Consider the following 20839-nt stretch of genomic DNA (forward strand, 5'->3'; position numbering starts at 1 on the left):
CAAACGAGTTCCCAAAGTTCATACCTAGCATGAAACTGCAGTTTCTTCTTAACATGAGAGCGGAGATTTCATTCTCCATGATAGATTCATTCACATAGCGCTAAACCATGATTTAGTGTTGCATCTGAGCCAGTCAAGGTAATGATGACTGTTTAACGTCTAACGGCTAGTCCCAGATCAAACTGCAGATGAATGGAATATGGTGGGCAAGGGGAGTAAAATATACACTGAGGCTGAGGCAGTGTAAAATATACACTGAGGCTGTTCTCGCGCGCAGCCAAGATCGGGCTTGGCTGTGCGTAAAAACTGCTGGTAGCGCCTTAGTGGCAAATCTGCCAAAGTAGCCTGTCTGTTAGCCGAAGTGATCTTAACTGTTGACACTGCATGGAGCCGACACAAGAGCAGCCTCCTGGCCAGTGCCAGGGCAATCCCCAAAAGGACCGCACACTCACGAAGTGCATTATGGAACTTCCAGGGGCCGGGACATATCATCCCGACCCTCCATGCTGCCGGGGGTAGACGTTGTCCATCTAGGTGAACAGTATGCGTACCCAGCATGGACGCAACCATCATCTGTGTGGGAGGTAAGTTTCAGAAACCTTCCTCCCCTGCGCCTGGTAGCCCTTCTCACTGATCATGAGAAAGGGCCCAATCTGTAGCTAATTCAAAGTAAAATATGTACTTCATAGCTAATTCAAGGTAATAAGCAAATAACATATTTTTGATTTTAATCACTTTCATGATCTAACTGCACCTGCACATGTTGGTCCCAAACCTCAGAAACTATGGAGAAGTTTAGCTAATGGATTGTTTGAACAAGCAAAGATCAAACTATAATTCTAAATTCTGGTTTGTGAACAAACCATAGTTAAAACTAACCACAGTTCCAAAAATTTGAATATGTGGACCAGATACCTGGTTTAAAATCAAAAGCAGAAACTTTCAGTCTCCCTGTTGAGTCTGAAAAAGAGGAGCAGAAGGGAGAGGGAGCACAGAAACCTGTACCTCTCTAGGAATTGTCCCTATAGCAGGAAGCCATTATTTCCTGTTATGACTAAACCAGGGTAGAGACATCCCATTCTCACGTTTGGAGAATGGGCTCAGACGGGGCAAAAGGAGGAAGCGGTGAAAAGCTTACCTCCCCCTCAGATGATCCCATCCATGTTGCTGGGTGGCTGGATTGGCCGCCCAAATGATTGCTGGTGTCTGCCGGTAGCCAGGAGGGAGCTGGGCGGTTTGAGGGCCTGGAGGCCCTGGAGCTTCCACAATGCACCACATAAGTACGCAGTGCATTATGGGGAGTTTCCCAAAGCCAGACAGGAGGCTACTTGTGTATAGCATTTAGCCTGCTATTTGGGCACCCTCGTGCCCAAAACCTGGACTAAATAGTGGGCTCCCTAAGCAGGCTGGCTGCCGCCAGTAGCTGCATGCCTTCTGGGAGTACACACGCACACCGAAAATGGGGCTGGGCTTCCTTAGCCAGGTTTTTGGTGTGTGGGGGAATAGCTTTAGAGAGTGAATTTTCTGCAAAGACTGGGAGGTAACACTGTCTTACACCAGAAGGTTTTGCTATTATTATTAGCCAGTACTTTGGGGGAGCATGTATGTGAATGTATTAGTCTTGGTGTCCCACGTCCAACTAGTTTGGTCCACAACTTTGTTTACCCAGGAAGCTGTCTTCTACCAAGTCAGAGCATTGGTCTATCTAGCACAGAATTGTCTACACAGATGGACAGCGGCTTCTCCAGGGTTATAGGCAGGGACTCTCTCTCTGCCCTGTCTTTGGATGCCAGGGTGGGAACTTGGAACGTTCTGCATGTTTCTGTCAGTTGAGTCAAATGCCACCTATATCTTTGATTTACGTTCTGTCATATATTTTTTTAACTAAATGGGCCAAAATAAAACTAGAATCTAGAATAGAATATCTGGATCTAAAGCCCACTTGCTCTTCAACCAGGATGCTGTTCAGAATGACCCAGTCTTCTAGTTTGTGAATTTTTAAGGCTGATTTGGTCAGTAATTTAAGGGGAGATTGCAATCCCCCTTCTTAAAAATTGGAATTTCTATACCGTTATTCTACCTTTCAGAAATGTACCCAATTAGGTTAATATACCTGTATAATTTGACCAGGATTGGTATCTACCATTCAACATTACATTTAAAAACCTCCCCAGGAATATAGTTTTCTTCCGGGGTTTTGTTGCTAGACAAGATATTAATCAAAGGTTCAACCTCTTTGTACGGGCCGGTGTTACAAGGGTAGAAGAAGGGCTCCATCCTTGCAGAGCGGCAGTAGCCTAGCTGTTCTGAGGCTTTGCTCCGCAGCCTGGTGGAGGGGAAAGTGTTTTTGACTCTCTGCCCTCCGCCCAAAAGACTTTTTCTCTGCCAGGAATATATTTCTGAGGGCTGCACAGCCCTCAGGAACGTATGCTTGGCAGTGAAAAGACATTTTGGAGGGAGGGCAGAGAGGCCAAAATAGCTTCTTTCTCTCTCCATGCTGCTCTGCAGGAGCAAGGATTCAGTGCAGCTAAGCTCCTGCTGCTGTACAAGGGTTCAGCCCTTCTTCCAACCTCGTAGCACTATGCAAGATGGCAGCTAGTGCATTGAGAGCCCCCTCCCCAAATGGTTTATGGAATACTTAGTGCTGCTTTTTATCATGCTTCCTAAGTAAGAAAGGGTGTTGTTGTTTTATAATACATTACATCACAGTTTAGACTGCCCACCTGCAAAGCTGAGGTTGAAAAAATATGTTCCCTTTGTTCTTTGTAAACTTTAGACTTGACTGAATTGCCACAACTATTAACAATTCAGTTTTGTAGAATGAGATACAAATCAAATTACGCTTCCAACTGTGGGTGCTGTTTATGGCTACAAGGCAAATGTTGGTCCTCCTTGTAAGCTATAGATATTGTAGCATTGTCTATCTAATTTTTTTTTTTTAAATCTTGTTCTGAGATCAGTGCTATACTCATAATGATTTACACATATTTGTAAACCCAAGGACTTCCTTTGCTGAGCATTGTCAATTGATGTTGGAATATAGGCTTCCTTCTCTTCATTGTTTATGAAAATACACTGATAAGAGATTACTTTGTCATCATTGGAGCAGCAGGTGGTAGGCAGGATAGGGCAGCCTTAAGGTCTATATGGGATTGAAGGGTTGGGCTTTTAGTACCAAATTCTACTGCACCTGTTGTCAATGCTTTATATGATTTGTGGAAGTAGTTTATCACACTTGATGAATGTGCCAGTCTTGTTATCACCTTGTGACTCTTAGAAGAGGAAAGCTGAGTGCTAAGTTACCTTGTTTCTGTCTTCCAGTAGAAAGCTACAAGAAGGGCAATTTAAACAGTGCTCCTAGGAGGTCAGGGGAAATGGAGCAAAAGTTGGAGACAATCTTCACATCAGTGTAGCCAGTATACAACTTGATGATGAAAAGGGAGGAGACATTCAGTGTCATTCAATGGTTTGTGCTCCTTCATTCGTCTGTATAAAAAATGAAGAAAAATGTTTGTGACATTGACATGACTAAATTCCTTGATTGTACCCTCCACTGAGTAGTACAAAAGAAAATGCAATTATCTGTGAATAATATGGGACTTATCACTAGCTGCTTAATTTTGCCACAGAATATCCTTATCTTGGTGGAAGAGGTAAAGAAACTGTAGGGTTTGGCGCAAACATAACACTAAACATTATTTAGAATGTGTGAGTGGTTTTGAATTGAAGCTTGAGAAGACTGATCAGGATTAGTATCAAACCATTGTTGAGTGGAGAATGAGGACTTGTGCAACAGAGTGAAGAGGGCAGAGTGGGAGGGAACACAATTCCACGGCTCATTTCCAGTTTCTAAATGGTGATTAACATTTGGTTAGCGTTGCGTCTGCACCAGACCTAAGAGATGCTAAAATCGTTTTGTAGAAGTGATGTGTAGTCGCAGACAAGGAACTGGTATGGCATCTGTAGATTTGACCATGCAAGTAGACTCTTGTTAACATGAGTACAGGGAAGTTGGATTTGTTATGTGATTCGCATGGTAACAGGCAGATTCAGTGTGGGGTGTGTGTGTGTATGTGTTCGTTCATGTTCCATCACTGCAGGTGGATTGTGTTGCTTATGTTTGCATGGCTCCCCCAGAACAGATGCTGGTTGGGGAGATAATGTTGGATTCTCCTCTGCCTTGTTGTACAATGTGTGTTCTTTATGTTTCCTTGTTGGGATGATTGCCTGTCTTTTCAGTGTAGGATTATATTTGTCATCTGGAGTTAATTCCTAAAACCTGGAGGATTCTCATCTCTGAAAGAGATCTTTTTGTTCTTTGATTCTACCTTCTGCTCCTCATGGTTAAGACCAGCTTCCTGTTAAAGCCAGTAGAGAATTGTTCCCAAGGCAAATTCTTATTGCATGAACAGAGCTAGGGCTTTAGGAATACTTTGCTTTTTGCTGCTCTGAAGTACAGTCCTCTTACATCTTCACTTTTCTTCCCCCCCCCCTTTTTTGTTTTCTGTTCCCTGCTCCCATATTAACATGACAGAATGTTAACTTGTCCATCAGGAATCCCATTTTTCTCCACTTGTTTAGATTCTGATCCCTTTGGTTAACCCAAAGGACCATAGCTGCTTTTGTCTCTAAACTCGGGCCTTGATGTTTAAGTTTAGTGAGGGTTTCTTCTGTTGTTTACAAAATTATAAGCATCAGTTATTGAGTTTGCAGGTAGAAATAATAGCTTTTTATCCCTGGAAGGGCAGGGTGTGTGTGCTCAAAATTATGGAATATAAGCTTGCAGTACCCTTCTGGCTGGCATGTCAGTAGTGGTTGTTGACAAAGGTACATTGGTATTGACTAAAAATCTTATTTTAATATCATTTAGGAGTGATTCCAGAAAAGCAGCAGGCAGAACTATAAGCAGATGTCTTGTAACCCATTATGCTTAAGCTCTGAGTATCTATGAGGTTCAAGGAAAATATATTGGCATTAGTGCTTAGCATTCAGCACGTGTTGGGAAACCTGCAGATATCTAAATGGTAAAGGACATGGTTTTGTGTGGCATTGTCTAAACATTAACAGAGTGTAGAATTTCATCTTTAGTAAAGTGAAAAATCTGGGAGAGCATTGAGTAATTCTCATTCCTAATGTCCCAGGCTCACCAAAAGCAATTGTGCCACCATCACTTCATGCCTCAAAGAATCTGAAGGAAAGAAAGATCTGTGTTTGCCTTGAGTTTATTTACTTTCTATTCTGATAAAAGCCTCTCATCTAGCAGCGCTTCCCAGATATGCTCAGGAGCTTTATTGGGGATGACTTCTTTTAGAAATCTGTACACATACCATACTTCGAACATGCACATGCAAGAATTTCATGTCTTCCCTGATATGTATGTTTCAGGGTCTCCTGAACCCCTTTTGGTGTTGAGTATATTTATCAGCTTGAAGATAAATACAGTGACTCTTCTATGGTTTTATCCTTCCATGTGATCATGTGGAAGCTGAAATGACATCCATGTGATTATGATTTTGTGGGACAAGGAGGCATTGGACTTCAAACCTGATGATGATGATATGGTGTGTTTCATATGGAAGAAGGAGGCAAATATAACTCCATAATCTATATTCTCCCCCCCTTTCCCACTGCATTGCATGTATGGTAAGATGATAGTCTCCTCTCTTGCCTCAAGTACAAACTGTGAGCAGAGATGGAGAGGGCTTTTCGGTGGTTTTTCTCCTCATTGCAGCTTTGGAGCTCCCCTCAGATGTTTGCCAAATTCTAAGCCTGATTATCTTCTACAAGTGGCTTTTATTTTGCCAAGCCTTTCGTGTCCGGAGATTATTAGATGGATATTGGTTTACGGCTCTGTTTTTGTAACAGAGCCTAATCTTTCCTCACGTGTACTCAACACACCCATGCAAAGGAATCCCCAGAGTACATTTAATAGAAGCACATTTCCCCCTTCCATGTGTGCACATGTAGCTGATATGCCAGGCCATTAGAGGGAACAATGAGTTCTGTGCAGGCCTCTCATATCTCTGTTCAGAATTTTCTCTAGGGAATCTGCTGCAAGCCGGGCCGGTTAGAGAGGTTTGATTGTGAACTACTTTGAACTGGTTCAAGCTGGTTTGTTTATCCGACTGGCCCAACCGGTGGGTTCAACCGAACTGATTGGGGGAACCTGCATTTCAGTCCAAATTGAGACCGAACCACAGCAATCAGTCTGTGCGGACTCCTAATTCACTCCCTCTATCACCTCCCTGCTTGGTCAAGGAGCCATGTTTAAGAAACTGCAAGAGGTTACTGGGCAACTGGACCTTAAGCCAGGATTAGGTTGAAGGGAGGGTGGAAAACTGTGCTGTTTTCTGGGCCAATCTGGTAACAATGGTGCCAGTGTTCATCTCCCAACACTATACTACAGACTACCAGAATGCAAATGGATGAGTTTTTTCTATTTGGTCCAGAACAGGAACTGTTCCTTGGACTGTTACTTCCTTTGAACCAAATGGCTACAAACCAAATATAGCCTTGTGGCTATAGAAGGCTCTCTTGGATAAGATGTAGGGGGAATGGGATGTCATGTTCTACCTCAATTACCACTAGTTATTAGGATGTAAATAACCAAACCTCACTATGTAGAAAGCAACAGAATATTGTTTTTTGGATGTTTATAAATACTTAAAAGGATTGAGTTAGCAACATATATTTGCTGTTGCTGCCACAGTATTATCAAGAACTGCAGAAGAAATGCTGGTGTCGTATAACTATGTTGAAGCTCAGCAAACAATAATTTCTGTTTATCAACTATGAAGCTTTCTTATACTGATTCAGGCTACCAGTCCATCTAGCTTAATTGACTGTTGTGACTAGCAGCAGACCTCCGGGATTCAAAAGTAAAGGGAATGACTTGGTAGCAAAATAAAGCATGGTAACTTGGTGCAGAAGTTTTCTGTCGGCTGAATTGTCTCCAGGACATGCATCTTAATCTTAGAAATACTACTACTACTACTACTACTGCTATACTATTATTATTTATATACCACTTTTCAATAAAACGTTTGCAAAGCAGTTGATACAGAAAAAGAATACTAATAATAAGATGGTTCCTGTCCCCAAAGTGCCCATGGTCTTAAACAAAACACAAGGTAGAAACCAGCAGCAGCCACTGGAGGGATGCTTTGTTGGGGCTGGATCAGGCTTGTTTCTCTCCCCCTGCTTAATACAAAAAGAATTGTCATTGTAATTTGTAGTAGTAAAGCTTCCTCTTTTGAAATAAGTAGAAATGAAAAAGGATGTAACTTAAAGCTCAGCATGTAAAAGCAAAATTGCCCTTGGTTTTTGAGATACTTCTTGCTTTATTGTCTTGAACCTTGATTTTGCATTCTGTTGCATAAGCCACACAATCTAGAGTGGAAGATAAGCATGAACTCAGTAACATAATACTTATGAGAAACACCTTTTTTGTAAACCAATCAAACACTGCCTGCCTTTGGGAATGTTTTGAATGTGGGCACTGTACAGATGACCAACAATCCCTTTTGCATAAATGGAGAGAACAGGTATCTGTCTGCACTGTCAGTTTACTAAATGGAAAGCAATTTAGATTTGGTTTCTAGAAATCTCTCTGCTTCTGAAGTAACTTGAATTATCAATTTCTGATTATTGTTTGGGAAAGTGTGCTGTCTTACTGGTCTAGGTTTCATTATCATTTTATGTGCTTAATAAAGTTATCTAAGAGCTGCCTCGTCTGTTCTTGTGCTGCATATGACCAGTCAATAACCTAATTACTGGTTTGAGAACTCCTTAATATTGAAAGTAGCAGCAACATGGAGAGGGATGGCTTCAGGTAAGGAGGCATAGACCTGATGTGTACCTCCTGACTCACTAAATGTGTATTTTCTTAGTAAAAACTCTAGCCAGTCATATGTGTGTTTGTGGGAAGGAAGATATTTATATGAACAGGTATTAGACCTCAAGAGTCACCTAATGGTGCAAAGGGGAAATGACCTGACTAGCAAAAGATGCTGCTTTTCCTACTTTCTCATATGCAGAGTGCAGTCTGATTGCAAATCTTCATGATCTTTAGTATAAAGTGGGGAGTTGTGCTAAGATAGGACCTACAGCTTGTGGACAGTTTTAAAACTTGAGGACATCACCAAATTCTGCATGGCTTCTTTTACATCAACCCCTCTTTTAAAAACAGTCACTTGGTGTAAAGATACCTTAAAGTTCTATACGCCAGATGGGTCAGGTCAAACATGTAGTGGGATTGTATTGCCTTTTTGGTATTACATAGTAACCTAAAAAGCTCATTGGTTTCCACTGTTAATTTTAAATTTTATCTTAGCCCTGGCTTGCTATTTGACCTTTGTATGTTTGTAGCTGTTGAAAATACAGAATTAGCCTTTTATAATTTAACAATTAACTGTGATGAAACGCCGATTTTGTAAATTCCAAAAGTGGGTTTTGTCCAGCTTTCTTCATCTAGTCTTGGGTTAATCTAAATCCCATTCACATTACTCCTCATACAATATGTAATGTACACAGTGTCTTATGCTGTGAAAGTCACTAAGGCTCTCCACACGAGCAGTGTGAATTGCCTAAAGGGGGTTTGCAGGTAGAGCGGGCTTGACCCGCTCTCCCCACAGACAATCAGGCAGCTCGCCCTGGGTGGCCAGATCAGCTGCCCAGACGATAACCAGCTCCGTCACTGAGCCGGTTTGAGGCCTACTGGCTCCCGGAAGTCCTAGAATGCCCCACGTGACTGTGCGGGACATTCTGGGGAGCCTCCTGATTCCAGGAGACTTGTTGTAGTCTCCCTGTTGGGGGGGCTACTCGTGAGTTGATGCAGAGCTGTGTCGTGGTGACACATTATCACCTAGCCTACTTTTTGGGTGCCCTTGTGCCCAAAACCCGGGTTAAGTGGCGGGCTACCCAAGAAGGTTTGCTGCCATGCGGCTCCTGGTGGTTCTCACGTGCTGCGGAAACTGGACTGGGCGCCAGACAATTTCTTAAAATACAACTAATACTATTTTTTTAATCTTTATATTATGCTACTTTTGGAGCCTTATAGAATTACATAGGCTTCTGTTCCTTGCAATGAAAAATAGATTATGGGGAAGCAGAGGGAAGGAAGAATGTGTTACATATACTTGGTTTTTTAATTTAATTTGTTTAGCAGATTTGGGCAATTTGCAAATATGAAAGCACAAGACAACACTAAAACAATTAAAACAGTTTGAAAATTAAATATCAGTAAACTTAAAAATTTATGAACCAAAAAAGCCTGATTAAACAGGTGTGTTTTCAGGTTCTTCGTAAAAGCAACCAGAGATTCAGAGGCTCCAGTTTTGTTTTGAGTCCAAAGTCATGGGGCAGCCTTAGAGAGAGCCTGATTTTTGGTTGTCACTAAACAAGCCAGTGGCAACTGTAACCAGACATCCCACAACAATCTTATAGGCGACAGGGTTCATGAAGAAGGCTCCATACTCTGGGAGTATGTCTGGCTTCTTGTGTTTCATAGTGCCTACACAGGTCAACCCCTTGCTCAGGAGAGCATCTGTCAGCTGTTTATTGGGGGGTGGGCAGGATGAGATTTATTCCTCACCACAATTCTCTGAGGGCAGGTTCAGATGAACATAGCCCTGCACATGCAAGAACATCAGTTCTATGGCAAGAACGCTCCTGTCTTGATGTCATTGGTGGATGCACCAATGCGCTCTTGGCACATCCTTTAATCACATGAGAAGGGTGCTCATCTGAATCACCCCTCTACACATGCTTCAACAAGTGTTGATCCATGGTTGATCCCCAAGTGTTGATCCATGGTTGTAAACATTGTTGCACAATTTTCAGGCCTACTTGTCTTTGTTGCAGTCCTCCTCCAGCTTGCTTCCCAAGGTAAACATTCTCTGTCAGTGGGTACGATGTTTTTGCATCACAGCACCATCATATTTTCAGACCATTCCTCTTTGGCTTGCTTGGCATGTGTTGCCAGAAGGGACAGCGCCTCAGAAACCTAACAGCTGCTCATGAACTATTGGTCAGACCCAGGAATGTAGCCGCAAACAAGGTCCAGATACCGCTAATGGTTGCCAGCTTGGCAATCACTCTTCTCTCCTGTTATGCGGCTTTTTCATCAAATCTTAATTTTTTTAAATTTTAAATTGCTTGTGATCTCATCAAATCATCTCAGCTGCATTCTGGCACAGAAATAGGAAAACTGCTAGTGTACTGCCCACAGTCCATGCAGCACTTATGAAATGAAACACACCAGACAGAACTAACAGGCCAAGATGCACATTCAGTTCTATTAGGTCAAGCTGTTTCCATCAGAACATAGGAAGCTGCTGCCTGTTAAGTCAGACCTTTGGTCCCTCTAAAGCAGCAGTGTCAATTCTGATTAGCAGTGACTCTCCAGGAGTCCAGGCAGTATTTGGATTCCTCCCTCAGGGTTCACATTGGTCCTTTCTTGGGCTTAGATTGTAGGGGAGGAAGTTGCTTCACTCATTGCTAGACTAAGCTTCCCTTGGTCTGGCCTCAATGGAGGACCCCAACCCCACCTCACCATTGTGTAGTGGGTAAATGATAGAATGGTTGTAGACCACCATTGCTATTTTTCATGTACCCCATTATCTTGGTGCCTTCACTGGCAGGTGAGTAGGTTCAGCAGACTGTTCAATGCCACACATCCCACCTCTACATTACATCTTGCGCTCTCCACCTGGAACCAACCCCCACCACTTCTGGACTGCATCTCACTAGAAAAAATGGGAAAAGACTAGAGATGTACTGCAGATGGTTGATCCACTGATGCCAGGCTTACTGAAGCTGATGTGGTTGCTGCTGGCTAAAATCCCTGCTTCTGTGAAGTCAGATGCTTCTGAATGCTTTACTTGTTCCAAACACTAGGTCTGACATTGTGGGAGGGGCTGGTTTCATCTGCCCTAACCCAGGAGCACAGAATGGCCTCAGACTAGTTTTGAAACAATAGCATCATGGGGAAAACAAAACTGAAGTTTCCAAAGAGGAACAGGGTGTTCTCCCCCATTCCAAGATGGCTTAACATGAGCATGAGATATAAACCACCCCACCATAGAAAACCCATTCATTTCTGGGTAGTTTTTCTCCCAGTTAAGAATTTAAGGACAGCCCTGCTGGATCAGGCCCAAGACCTATCTAGTCTAGCATCCTGCTTCTCACAGTGGTCTACCAGATGCCTCTGGCAAGATTCCACAGGCAAGAGGTGAGGGCATGCTCTCTCCCCTGCTGTTGCTCCCCTGCAACTGGTATTCAGAAGCATCTTGCTTCTGAGGCTGGAGGTGGCCTATAGCCACCAGACTAGTAGCCATTCGTAGACATATTCACCATGTCCAAGCCCCTTTTAAAGCCATCCAAGCTAGTGGCCATCACCACATCCCATGGCTGGTGATTAATGGCTAGTGGCCATCGGAATTCCATAGATAATTCTGTGCTGTATGAGAAAGTACTTCCTTTTGTTGGTCCTAAATGGTGTGGCCCTCAGTCTCATGGGATGACCCCTGGTTCTAATGTTGTGTGAGAGAGATAATTTTTCTCTATCCACTCTCTCTACTCCATGCATAATTTTATACACTATTATGTCTCCCTATAGCCGCCTCTTTTCCAAATTAAAACTCCCCAGATGCTGTAGCCTCACCTCCATAAGGAAGGTGATCCAGGCTCCTGATCATCATCCTGGTTGCCTTCTTCTGCACCTTTTCCAGTTCTACAATGTCCTTCTTAAGATATGGTGATCAGAACTGTATGCAGTACTCCAAATGTGGCTGCACCATACATTTGGATAAGGGCATTTTAATATTGGCATTTTTATTTTCAGTCCCCTTCCTAGTGATCCCTAGCATGGAATTTGCCTTTTTCACAGCTGCCACGCACCGAGTTAACACTTTCAATTGACTTATAATGGAAATGGGATAGAAACTGCCGCACCGCAGGAAGCCCATTCAATTTGGGGTAATTTTCTACCGTGTCAAATTTTTACTGATAACATATATATAATAACTGGTGAGAGGCCATACTTGTGGATATATTGTGTTCCAGAGTCCAGGAAAGTGTTTTACCACAAGATCATAGCTGAGAGTGCAGTGGTTTGCTTGTTTACACACTTTTATAGAGCTGGGGGTGGAAAGCTACCCCAAATCCAGATAAGAGTTAAAAGGAAGGGAGAGGTGACATATGTTCAAGAGAGAGAGTTCCCCTTGTAGGGACTGTGAGAGAGAAGAAGTGGAGCCAGTTTAGGGAGCAAGTGACCTTTAGTCAGCTGAGTGTGGTAATGCTAGAGGAACAGCTTTCATAGATGTGGATATAACAAGAAAAAAGGGTTGAAAGATAGGGTGGAACAAGGTCATGGATAGTTTTGAAAGCAAGGACAAGCGGTTTGTTCTAGATCAAGAAGAAAGCTGGTGGTGACATATGAGAGCAGTGGAACAGAGGAATCATTTTGGTGGTGGAGTTCTAGACAAAGTTAAGATCACTGATGTGTGAAAGAGGAAGAATGGATAAGAAGTTTGCAGTAGCCAGGTGGGAGTTCACCAGAGCATAAACCTAACTTTTATCAGAGCCAACAGAATAGAATGTTTGTGATGTTATCCACCCCAGTTCAAGACAGTGGGTGCATGAACATTTGTGCTAATTTGTGAATTGCCTAACCCATTCAGACCAAATTTGGTCCTGTTGTAGGGGCAGTGGAAGGAAAGTAGGAAGATTAGTTCTTACTAGAACAACTTGTTTATGCAACAGAGCAGGGATTCCCAAGCTGGGGGCCCCAGATGATGTTGGACAACTCCAATCATCCTTAGCCACAGTGGTGGAAGGCCATTGTCCCATCATTGATGATGATGGTGGGAGTTGTAGTCCAACGGGTTGGGAGCCCCTGCTATCAAGCAGTCTGACAGCAGTGGCAGAATAAGGGTCTTTTTCTCTCCAAATCTGCAGGAGTTGAAGTCACACAACTAATGTCCCGCAGTTCTTTCCACCCCACACACATAAACCACATGGCTTAGTTTCTCCTGATGTCTCTAATGGCAGGCATCATCTGAACAGTAACATAGCATTTTTATTTTAACAGTGGCCAATAGCTTTTCTCACAATAGCTGGTAAACTAGATAGATAAACTTTATTACAGTCTTTGACCACTACAGAAGCAAGAAGGGGGCAAGGAGAGCACAAAATCAGGTCCGTACAATAATATAGCAACAATAACTTTATGAATATACAGTAGTATAGTAGATTAGATTACTCATTAGATGCCATCGTATATTCATTGCTATTACACAAAACCTAGCCACATTATGAGTAACGGGGGCTTGATGGTCTGATGAGAGAAATAAAATATATGCTTCATCTCCTCTGCCTGGTAGGTCCTTAATCAGAGGTAAAATTGATGATTCATGCAAATCCCTATAAAAATTACAGTATAATAAAACATGACCCACATCCTCTATGGCCTGTGTACTACATGGACAGTAACGTTCGGAATAAGGTAGCTGGCAGCTCCATTCTGCTAGCTATATAGTAGACTGACTACTAGGGCTATGCATGGACCAGGAGGAGGTGGCCATTCTCAGCATGCACATCTCCGCAGTTATTCGCATTTCTGAAACTTGGAAGTGGGGGCTACTGGAACTGGAGTGCATGGGAATGGCATGCAGCAATATCCCCATGAGGAAAGCACTGGAAGGAACTTCACTTCCCAGATGTCCCAGATAATGTCACCATGCCTCTTCTAGAAATCCCTGCATGTTCCAGTTGCAGCAGAAGAGTCTCCTAGTGCAAGAGATTCGAGTAACATTGCCTGCACAGGGAACAGCCACCTCCATGCAGCAGCAAGGGGGTTGTACAAATTCATTGGCATCAGAGTGTCCATAAACTCCTTGCCTCCTGGATTCCTTTGATTAATGTTCTTTTGCTTGGTTTTTTCTCTCTCCAGTGCAAAGTCTATTTCTTCACCTGTGATCCTCAATTTTGGACATGCAGAGACTCTTCAACCACTTCTTGCACTCATGGGCTACTTCAAGGATGAGGAGCCTCTTAAAGCTTACAACTATCGTAGGCACATGCATCGGGCATTTCGTAGTGGCCGCATTGTCCCTTATGCTGCAAACCTGTTGTTCGTGCTTTATCACTGTGATCATGCCAAGCCTCCTGAGGAGGAATACAAGATTCAGATATTGCTCAATGAGAAGCTGTTGCGATTTCCACATTCAGGGGAAACTGTTTCCTTGTATGCCAACCTGAAAAACCACTATAAAGACCTCCAAAATTGCAACTTTGCTGAAGTGTGCGATATATCAACAAATACGACAACTATTGATGAATTGTAAAAATGACGCAGTAGAGAAAGTATCATGAACATTGTGTGTACAAGTATTTGATAAAATGTACCTTGCTTTTGCTGTTGATTAGGAAGGCATGCAACTTCTTAAACTTTTTTTTTTGCAGCTCAGAAATTGCACCAAAAAAGATTGCCTGTTCAAAGGTGCACACAACAACAACTTAAAAACTTTCAGGCAACCCCATTGAGTATTTCTGTCTCTGGAAAAGAACGATTGTACTTGAAATCAAGAATGAGCAAATGCTGTTTAGTTTGCAGATTACTCCACAGCAATACCTGTTATCTAGTGTGAATAGTCTGGAAACCATGGTGGATCAAAATAGCTGCTTCATTGAAATAATTGTTCCCCAAAACAGCCTAATACAATGAAAAAAAATCTTTATATTTGTTCCAAGTGGCTTTTTGATATATTTTGGCTAAACCTTGGGGTTATTTGTCCTCACATATGATTTACATATATAATTCTTCTTTAGGCAGAACATAGTGGAAATCTACAGCAAAATCTGCACAGCAGTTGAAGATACTGATAGCACTTGATTCTTTTATCTAATGCAGTCACTTTTTCAGCTTGCTTCGGTTATGCCTGGTAATAGTACAGCTGCTCTTTATTACTAATCATGTGACTATAAAAAAAATGGATGTTGTGTTTGCCATTTGGGCCATTCTGCGGGGTATTGAGTAGTCCTGATCCTTCTACAGCAGCAGTGAAGATGAAGGGCCACTGGTTTCTGTGTAGGCCCCAACAGAACAAAGTGTTCAGGTAGAAGGAATCATATATAGTGCACATTGTAGAGGGTGTGTGTGATGCTTTCACATGATTTCTGCTGCATTTTGTGCTTTCCTTGTTTTGAATCTCTTAATTCCTTCTGCGAGGATATAGTTTATTAGAAAAATCATGCATTTTAAGCAAAAACTTAATACAGAAGAGCAATAAAAAGCAGTGACCTTAGTTTCTGTATAGCTTTGCCTCAGCCCCTCTACCACTTCCTGAAACTGGATTAGTCACTTTTATACAGTATTGCTACTATTTTTGAAGAAATCTTATTTTAACAAGAGTTGCTGCTTAAAATCATGCTAGAGAGGGAGAGATATTAAAACATCATAAACAAATAGGCAAAACCAGATCTCATCATATGAACATATGAAGCTGTTTTGCTGAATCAGATCATTGGTCCATCAAGCTCAGTATTGTATATGATGACTGGCTTCAAATCTCCAGGGTTTCAAGTGGCAGTCTTTCCCAGTCCTAATTGGATATATCAAGGAATGAACTTTGGACTTCTGTTTGCAAAGCAGGTGCTCTACCATCAAGCAATGACCTTCTTCCCCTTATGTATACATTATGCAGGTTAGAGTGAAAACATGGAAGTTAAGTTCATGCCAAGGCGGGATCTCAGATTCATCTTGGGCCTGTAACATAATGTAATGCAAGCCACACTGAATCTAGGTTTAAACAATTGTGCTGATCGGGCCACAGCTTCAAATTTAGTGGACAACAGTTAGTCATGACTAAGCACCATTAAAATAAATAAGATAAGTTAGTCATGACTAACTTAGTTTGGATGTTGCACAGTGTTATCTTTTAGTGCTTAAAATGGTTTTGTATTAAATATGCTCAATCAGAATTTAAGGTGCTTTACAACAGTGTTGAAGATAGGTGCTTTAAAAGGAACTTTTAGTGCTCTTTGGGATGTTTTGAGTAGAAGTTGTTGGGGCCATTCACACGACCTGGCAGGCGGGGGAAAGGCTTTGCAAACCTTGCCTTTGCATCCTGTCCTTGTTGAGAACAGGGAGCACTCTCCCACATGATCAGCGCTGCACCGTGCAGTGCGGAACAAGACTGATCACTCTGAGTGTGGTGCACTGGGGAACTCCCCCAGGGGATGGGCACTCTAGGCACCCCTCTCTGTGTCAGCGCAAGCTGCAAGCAAGCAGCTCACTCTGACACACAAACCTGGCAGCCAGGTTAAGAGTGCATTTGAGCCAGGCTTTGGTGCTGGGTTTGGTGCTGCAGCACCGCTGGGATCTGCATGGATCCTGGTGGTTCTCAAGGGCAGCCAAGCCCAGGTTTGGCTACCTAAGCCTAGGCTTGGCTGCTCATGAGAACAGCTTTGTTGAGTCAATAAAATCAGTAAGGAGAATTAGAAGACAGGCAGTTCTCTGTTTCCAATTACTGCCCATCTCAATCCAATTTTGTAGTTTGATTTTTTGGTACAATCTCACAAAAGAAATAGTGGGTATGTGTATTTATGAGAATTGTTAAGTTAAACCACACTTGTGGACAAAATCTATTCAAACTTGGGACCCTATAGCTGCTGCCATATTAAGATACTTTGTCTGTGATTCACTCTTCCATTCAGTAAAATATGATCTCTGTCATGGATAAGCTTCTTTCATAGTGAATAAAGGTAACTACCATATAGCCCACAAGACCTTGATCTAAGTTGTCTCCTTACAGCTCATCTTTTTATTTTGTGAGCCTGAAGTTGTAATTCAGCTCATGTTCTCAATCAGCTGGTCTTTCTTTTAGTTATATGAATATTATAATCTTTGCTGTGCAGGACTGTCTATGAAATGCTGTGAAAAAGAATTTGTTTGTTTAAACTCACCAAACCTTGTCAATAATGATTACTAGTAAGCTTGCAATCTCAATTTGAACTAATACTTGAAAAAGCAAAACAAATAACATTTTGGGTGGCTTGACTGTAACTTTTTGTTTATGCCCAGAAGAAATATTAAGGCCACAGACCTATGTCCTAGAATGCAAGTTGTACTAAAAGTTGCAAAGCAAAAGCAAAAGTAGCAGCCGATTCAAGGAGGGGAATGGCAGGCAGGAGAGAAAACCTTGATTGCGATGAGAGACCAGAAATGAACTTAGTTGAAAAAGGGGTGGGGTAGTGAGGAGCAGGGGAAGAACTGGGGAAGAGTTTTCACTCCCAGCTTCTTTGCTTAAAGTTGCATTTACCATCCTCACTCTACCACACATACACACTTTAGACCTGCTTAGCAACCCACATTATAAAAGAGCCATTACTATTATAACATTTGGCCCTTTAGTATGGTGTGCTGGTTATAAATATAAACAAAGTATTAATGAAAGAGATGTGAGAGAGAAGTACATAAAGTTGTTCCCTCCTCCTGCCTGCCCAAAACAACCCCTGCTCTGACTGGAATTCTCAGTAGTATTTTGAAGATACTGGAAATCACTTTCCTAATTGGAGAGATTAAACTGCCTTTTTTCCTGCTTTGTAGAAAAATTCCTGAAATATATATTTTGAATTACTGTACTTTTTAAACAGTATTGGGTTGAAGCAAGTCATATCTTAAATCTGTCTATACTTATCTGTTGTATATCACATGCACCTCCTTTTCTTTCTATAAACAGAATATTTGTTGTGTCAAACATGGATTAGGCTGGTTGTTCTCCAGTACATGCTACATTTCATGGTTCCCTATATTTAAAAACATATTCAATGTCCAGATGATATTTTAAAATTGATTTCACATACAAGAGGACATGTACTCTTATACTGGTGAAAATTCTCTAGGAAATACTGTGAAAGAGTGTTTCAAAGTAATCATGCTTTAAATCATGCCAGTTAAGAGAGTTTGAAGAAAAAACAACAACAAATCTTGACTACTCTATGGGGCCACCAGACTTAGAGTAAATAATAATGAACTGTTCCAGGTAGTCAGTTTTATGCAGTCTGTAACCATGGTGCAAATTTCTGCAGGATTCTAAATATCCTCTATAACTGCTTAATTTTTTTTTTAATGTGACTAAGATGGATACATGTAAATTATTAAAGATAAACTGTGGGACATGTTATGCAATCAAACGTGTTTGTAGAAGGTGGAAGAAATGTGCTTTACTCTAGGATCAGGCTTTAGTTACTGTAATTTACAATGTGGACCAAATGTTTCTTTCCTTGAGCTGTAAACGTACAGTGCTCCGGCCCTTAATTGTGTTGTAACATTTTTCATAAGCAGTTGTTTCTAACTTCCTATGAGGAATGCATTTACGATGTGTCCTCCATATTTAAGTCTTTACAATAAATAGTAAATATGGTATAGCCTACAGAGAAATGCAGTTTTGTGAGCATATGCAGTGCATGGTGAAATACTATGAAGATTCCTATAAGTAGTTACAGCCTACTAAGTAGTAATTTTGTTGTAGTTGTCTTAAGTATACTTCAAAGTAATCATGCTGGAATTTTTTCTGCTACCCTACTATGGACAGAAATGCATTTTGTTGGGGGGATTTTGTTTGTTTTTTCTTTTTCTGTGTTTGGGTTTGGCAGCAAATACTCAGTCCTTGGAAATGTTCATTGAAGTGATGACAGTTTTATTTTAAAGCATTGTATACATTTTTTTCAAGGAAAATTTTAAAGCTCTCTAAGACTTAATAAAAGTGACCTTTTGACAATACTGAGATTACTCCATATTTGTTACATAGTATTTTTATTTTATTTATTTATTTATTTTTACATTTCTATCCCGCTCTTCCTCCAAGGAGCCCAGAGCAGTGTACTACATACTTGAGTTTCTCCTCACAACAACCCTGTGAAGTAGGTTAGGCTGAGAGAGAAGTGACTGGCCCAGACTCACCCAGCTAGTATCATGGCTGAATGGGGATTTGAACTCAGGTCTCTCAGGTCCTAGTCCAGCACTCTAACCACTACACCACACTGGCTCTCATAGTAGACCTGATCTACAGTGGCTCAGGCTGATGAGTGCCCTCTTGCCTGAGGACAGATCAGAGGGTGAGCATAGGCGGTCTTGACAGTATCTGTTTTGAAGGGAAGAGGGGGGTCTGGATTCAGTTTCAAAGGCTGGTCTAGGCAATAACCAGGTCTGATTCTGGGACACGTCGTCTTTTCTGCCCTCATCAAGTTTTGTAAGCTTATCACCTTAGTCAGTACTGCATACATGGCCAGTTCTGTGGGAGGACAAATGTGTGGCTGTTGAGGTCTGGGGAGGCAGTAGCTTGTCTGCATATTATTCCAGCTGCTGCTGCTGAAGATGCCAGAGATTGCTTGCAAGCTCACCAGGACTTGTGCTTCTTGCTACGCTAGAGGGCTGAAATCTCCTAAACTGCAACACATCACAGAACCTCAGGCAATGTTCAAGAAAGACTCATTAGAAAAGGTGAGGTAAGGGTATGAACAAGAAGTGGGAAATTATATACCGCCCTTCCAAAATGGCTCAGGGTGGGAAGACAAGGTAAGACAACTGGAAAAGCAAATTTCTATACTTTCCCTCATTAGACTTGATGATGAAGAGTTCTTTAACAAGACACAGGGGATGGAGCCATAGTGCATTGCTAGAGCATCTGCTTTGCATGCAGAAGGTCCTAGGTTGAGTCTCCACCATCTCTAGGTAGGGTTAGGAAAGTTGCCCTCCTGAAGTCTAGAGAGCCACTGCTTGTTAGAGCAGACAGTACTGAACTATATGAACCAATGGTCTCCCTTCAGTGTAAGGCAGCTTATACAAATCCTATGGGACACAGCAGCAAGAACAACAGTAGCAAGGAGCTCAAAACATTATATTTGTAATTGGGAGGAAATTGCATGGAAGACGTCGACGGCTAGGGGCAGTAGAGGTAGAAAGAATTCTGAACTACTTCAGGATCTTTTCAACCATGAGTATCTTCATGGAAGATAGCTACAGCAGATTTCATTAGGTGGGAAGGAAGACTTTCAATCCTTTAAGGACAAAGAGCGCTCAAGTACCATTTGTAGGAGGAGATGAGCAGTGGTGGTTGGTGACCACCTGCTGAGAACCTTTGGAAGTTTACTTGTGAAGTGTGCTGTTGCTTCAGTGTGCTGTCACATCTAGGATGTGATAGACTTTTAAATACCTAAAGGGCTGTTGCACTTAAGATGGCAAAGATTTGTTCTCTGCTGCCTCAGAGGGCAGAACTAGAACTAGAACTAATGGGCTTAAGTTACAGGAAGGGAGATGTTGACTGAATGTTTAGGAGAAATTTTTTCTGATGGTAAGAGTGGCTTGAAAATGGAACCAACTGTTGGGGCAGGGGGCTTTGCTCCCCTACCCAAGCAGAGGCTGGACAGCTATGTGTTGGCTCCCGTGTTCCCTCTAACAGGGATTCCCAGATGTTGACTACAACTCCCAGAATCCCCAAGCAAAAGCCATTGCAGCTGGGGATTCTGGGAGTTGTAGTCAACAACGTCTGGGAATCCCTGTTAGCGGCAACACTGGTTGGTTCTGAATCTCCACGTATGTGTGATTTCAGCATCTTTGGAAAGAGCTGTTAGTTGGTGAAATGATGCATTCAATTAGTCCTTCAAGCAGTCTTAGCCCAGTCACAAGCTTGGTCCTGCACAAATTAAAAGTATCTAATTGGGCCTCTTCTACTTTGTAAATAGCTGCACACATGGATGTTTACTAAGTCAGCGTAGATTACTTTTCAGCACCAACTTTTTTTTCTAAAGTGGTAATTCCTACAACTAGTATTATTGA

General features: G+C 41.9%; 1 protein-coding gene across 1 annotated transcript in view; it reads left to right on the forward strand.

Annotated features, from left to right (window-relative positions):
• MINPP1 (multiple inositol-polyphosphate phosphatase 1) overlaps positions 1 to 18784 on the forward strand; it is a 34592-nt gene extending 15808 nt beyond the window's left edge. The window contains exon 5 of the mRNA XM_053306402.1: positions 13952 to 18784. Coding sequence (XP_053162377.1) covers positions 13952 to 14345 — 394 coding nt within the window. The 3' untranslated portion in view covers positions 14346 to 18784. The remainder of the gene's footprint in view (positions 1 to 13951) is intronic.
• Positions 18785 to 20839: the final 2055 nt, after the last annotated feature.

This window comes from Hemicordylus capensis, chromosome 3 (genome assembly GCF_027244095.1).
Source record: "Hemicordylus capensis ecotype Gifberg chromosome 3, rHemCap1.1.pri, whole genome shotgun sequence".
Classification (NCBI taxonomy): Eukaryota; Metazoa; Chordata; class Lepidosauria; order Squamata; family Cordylidae; genus Hemicordylus; species Hemicordylus capensis.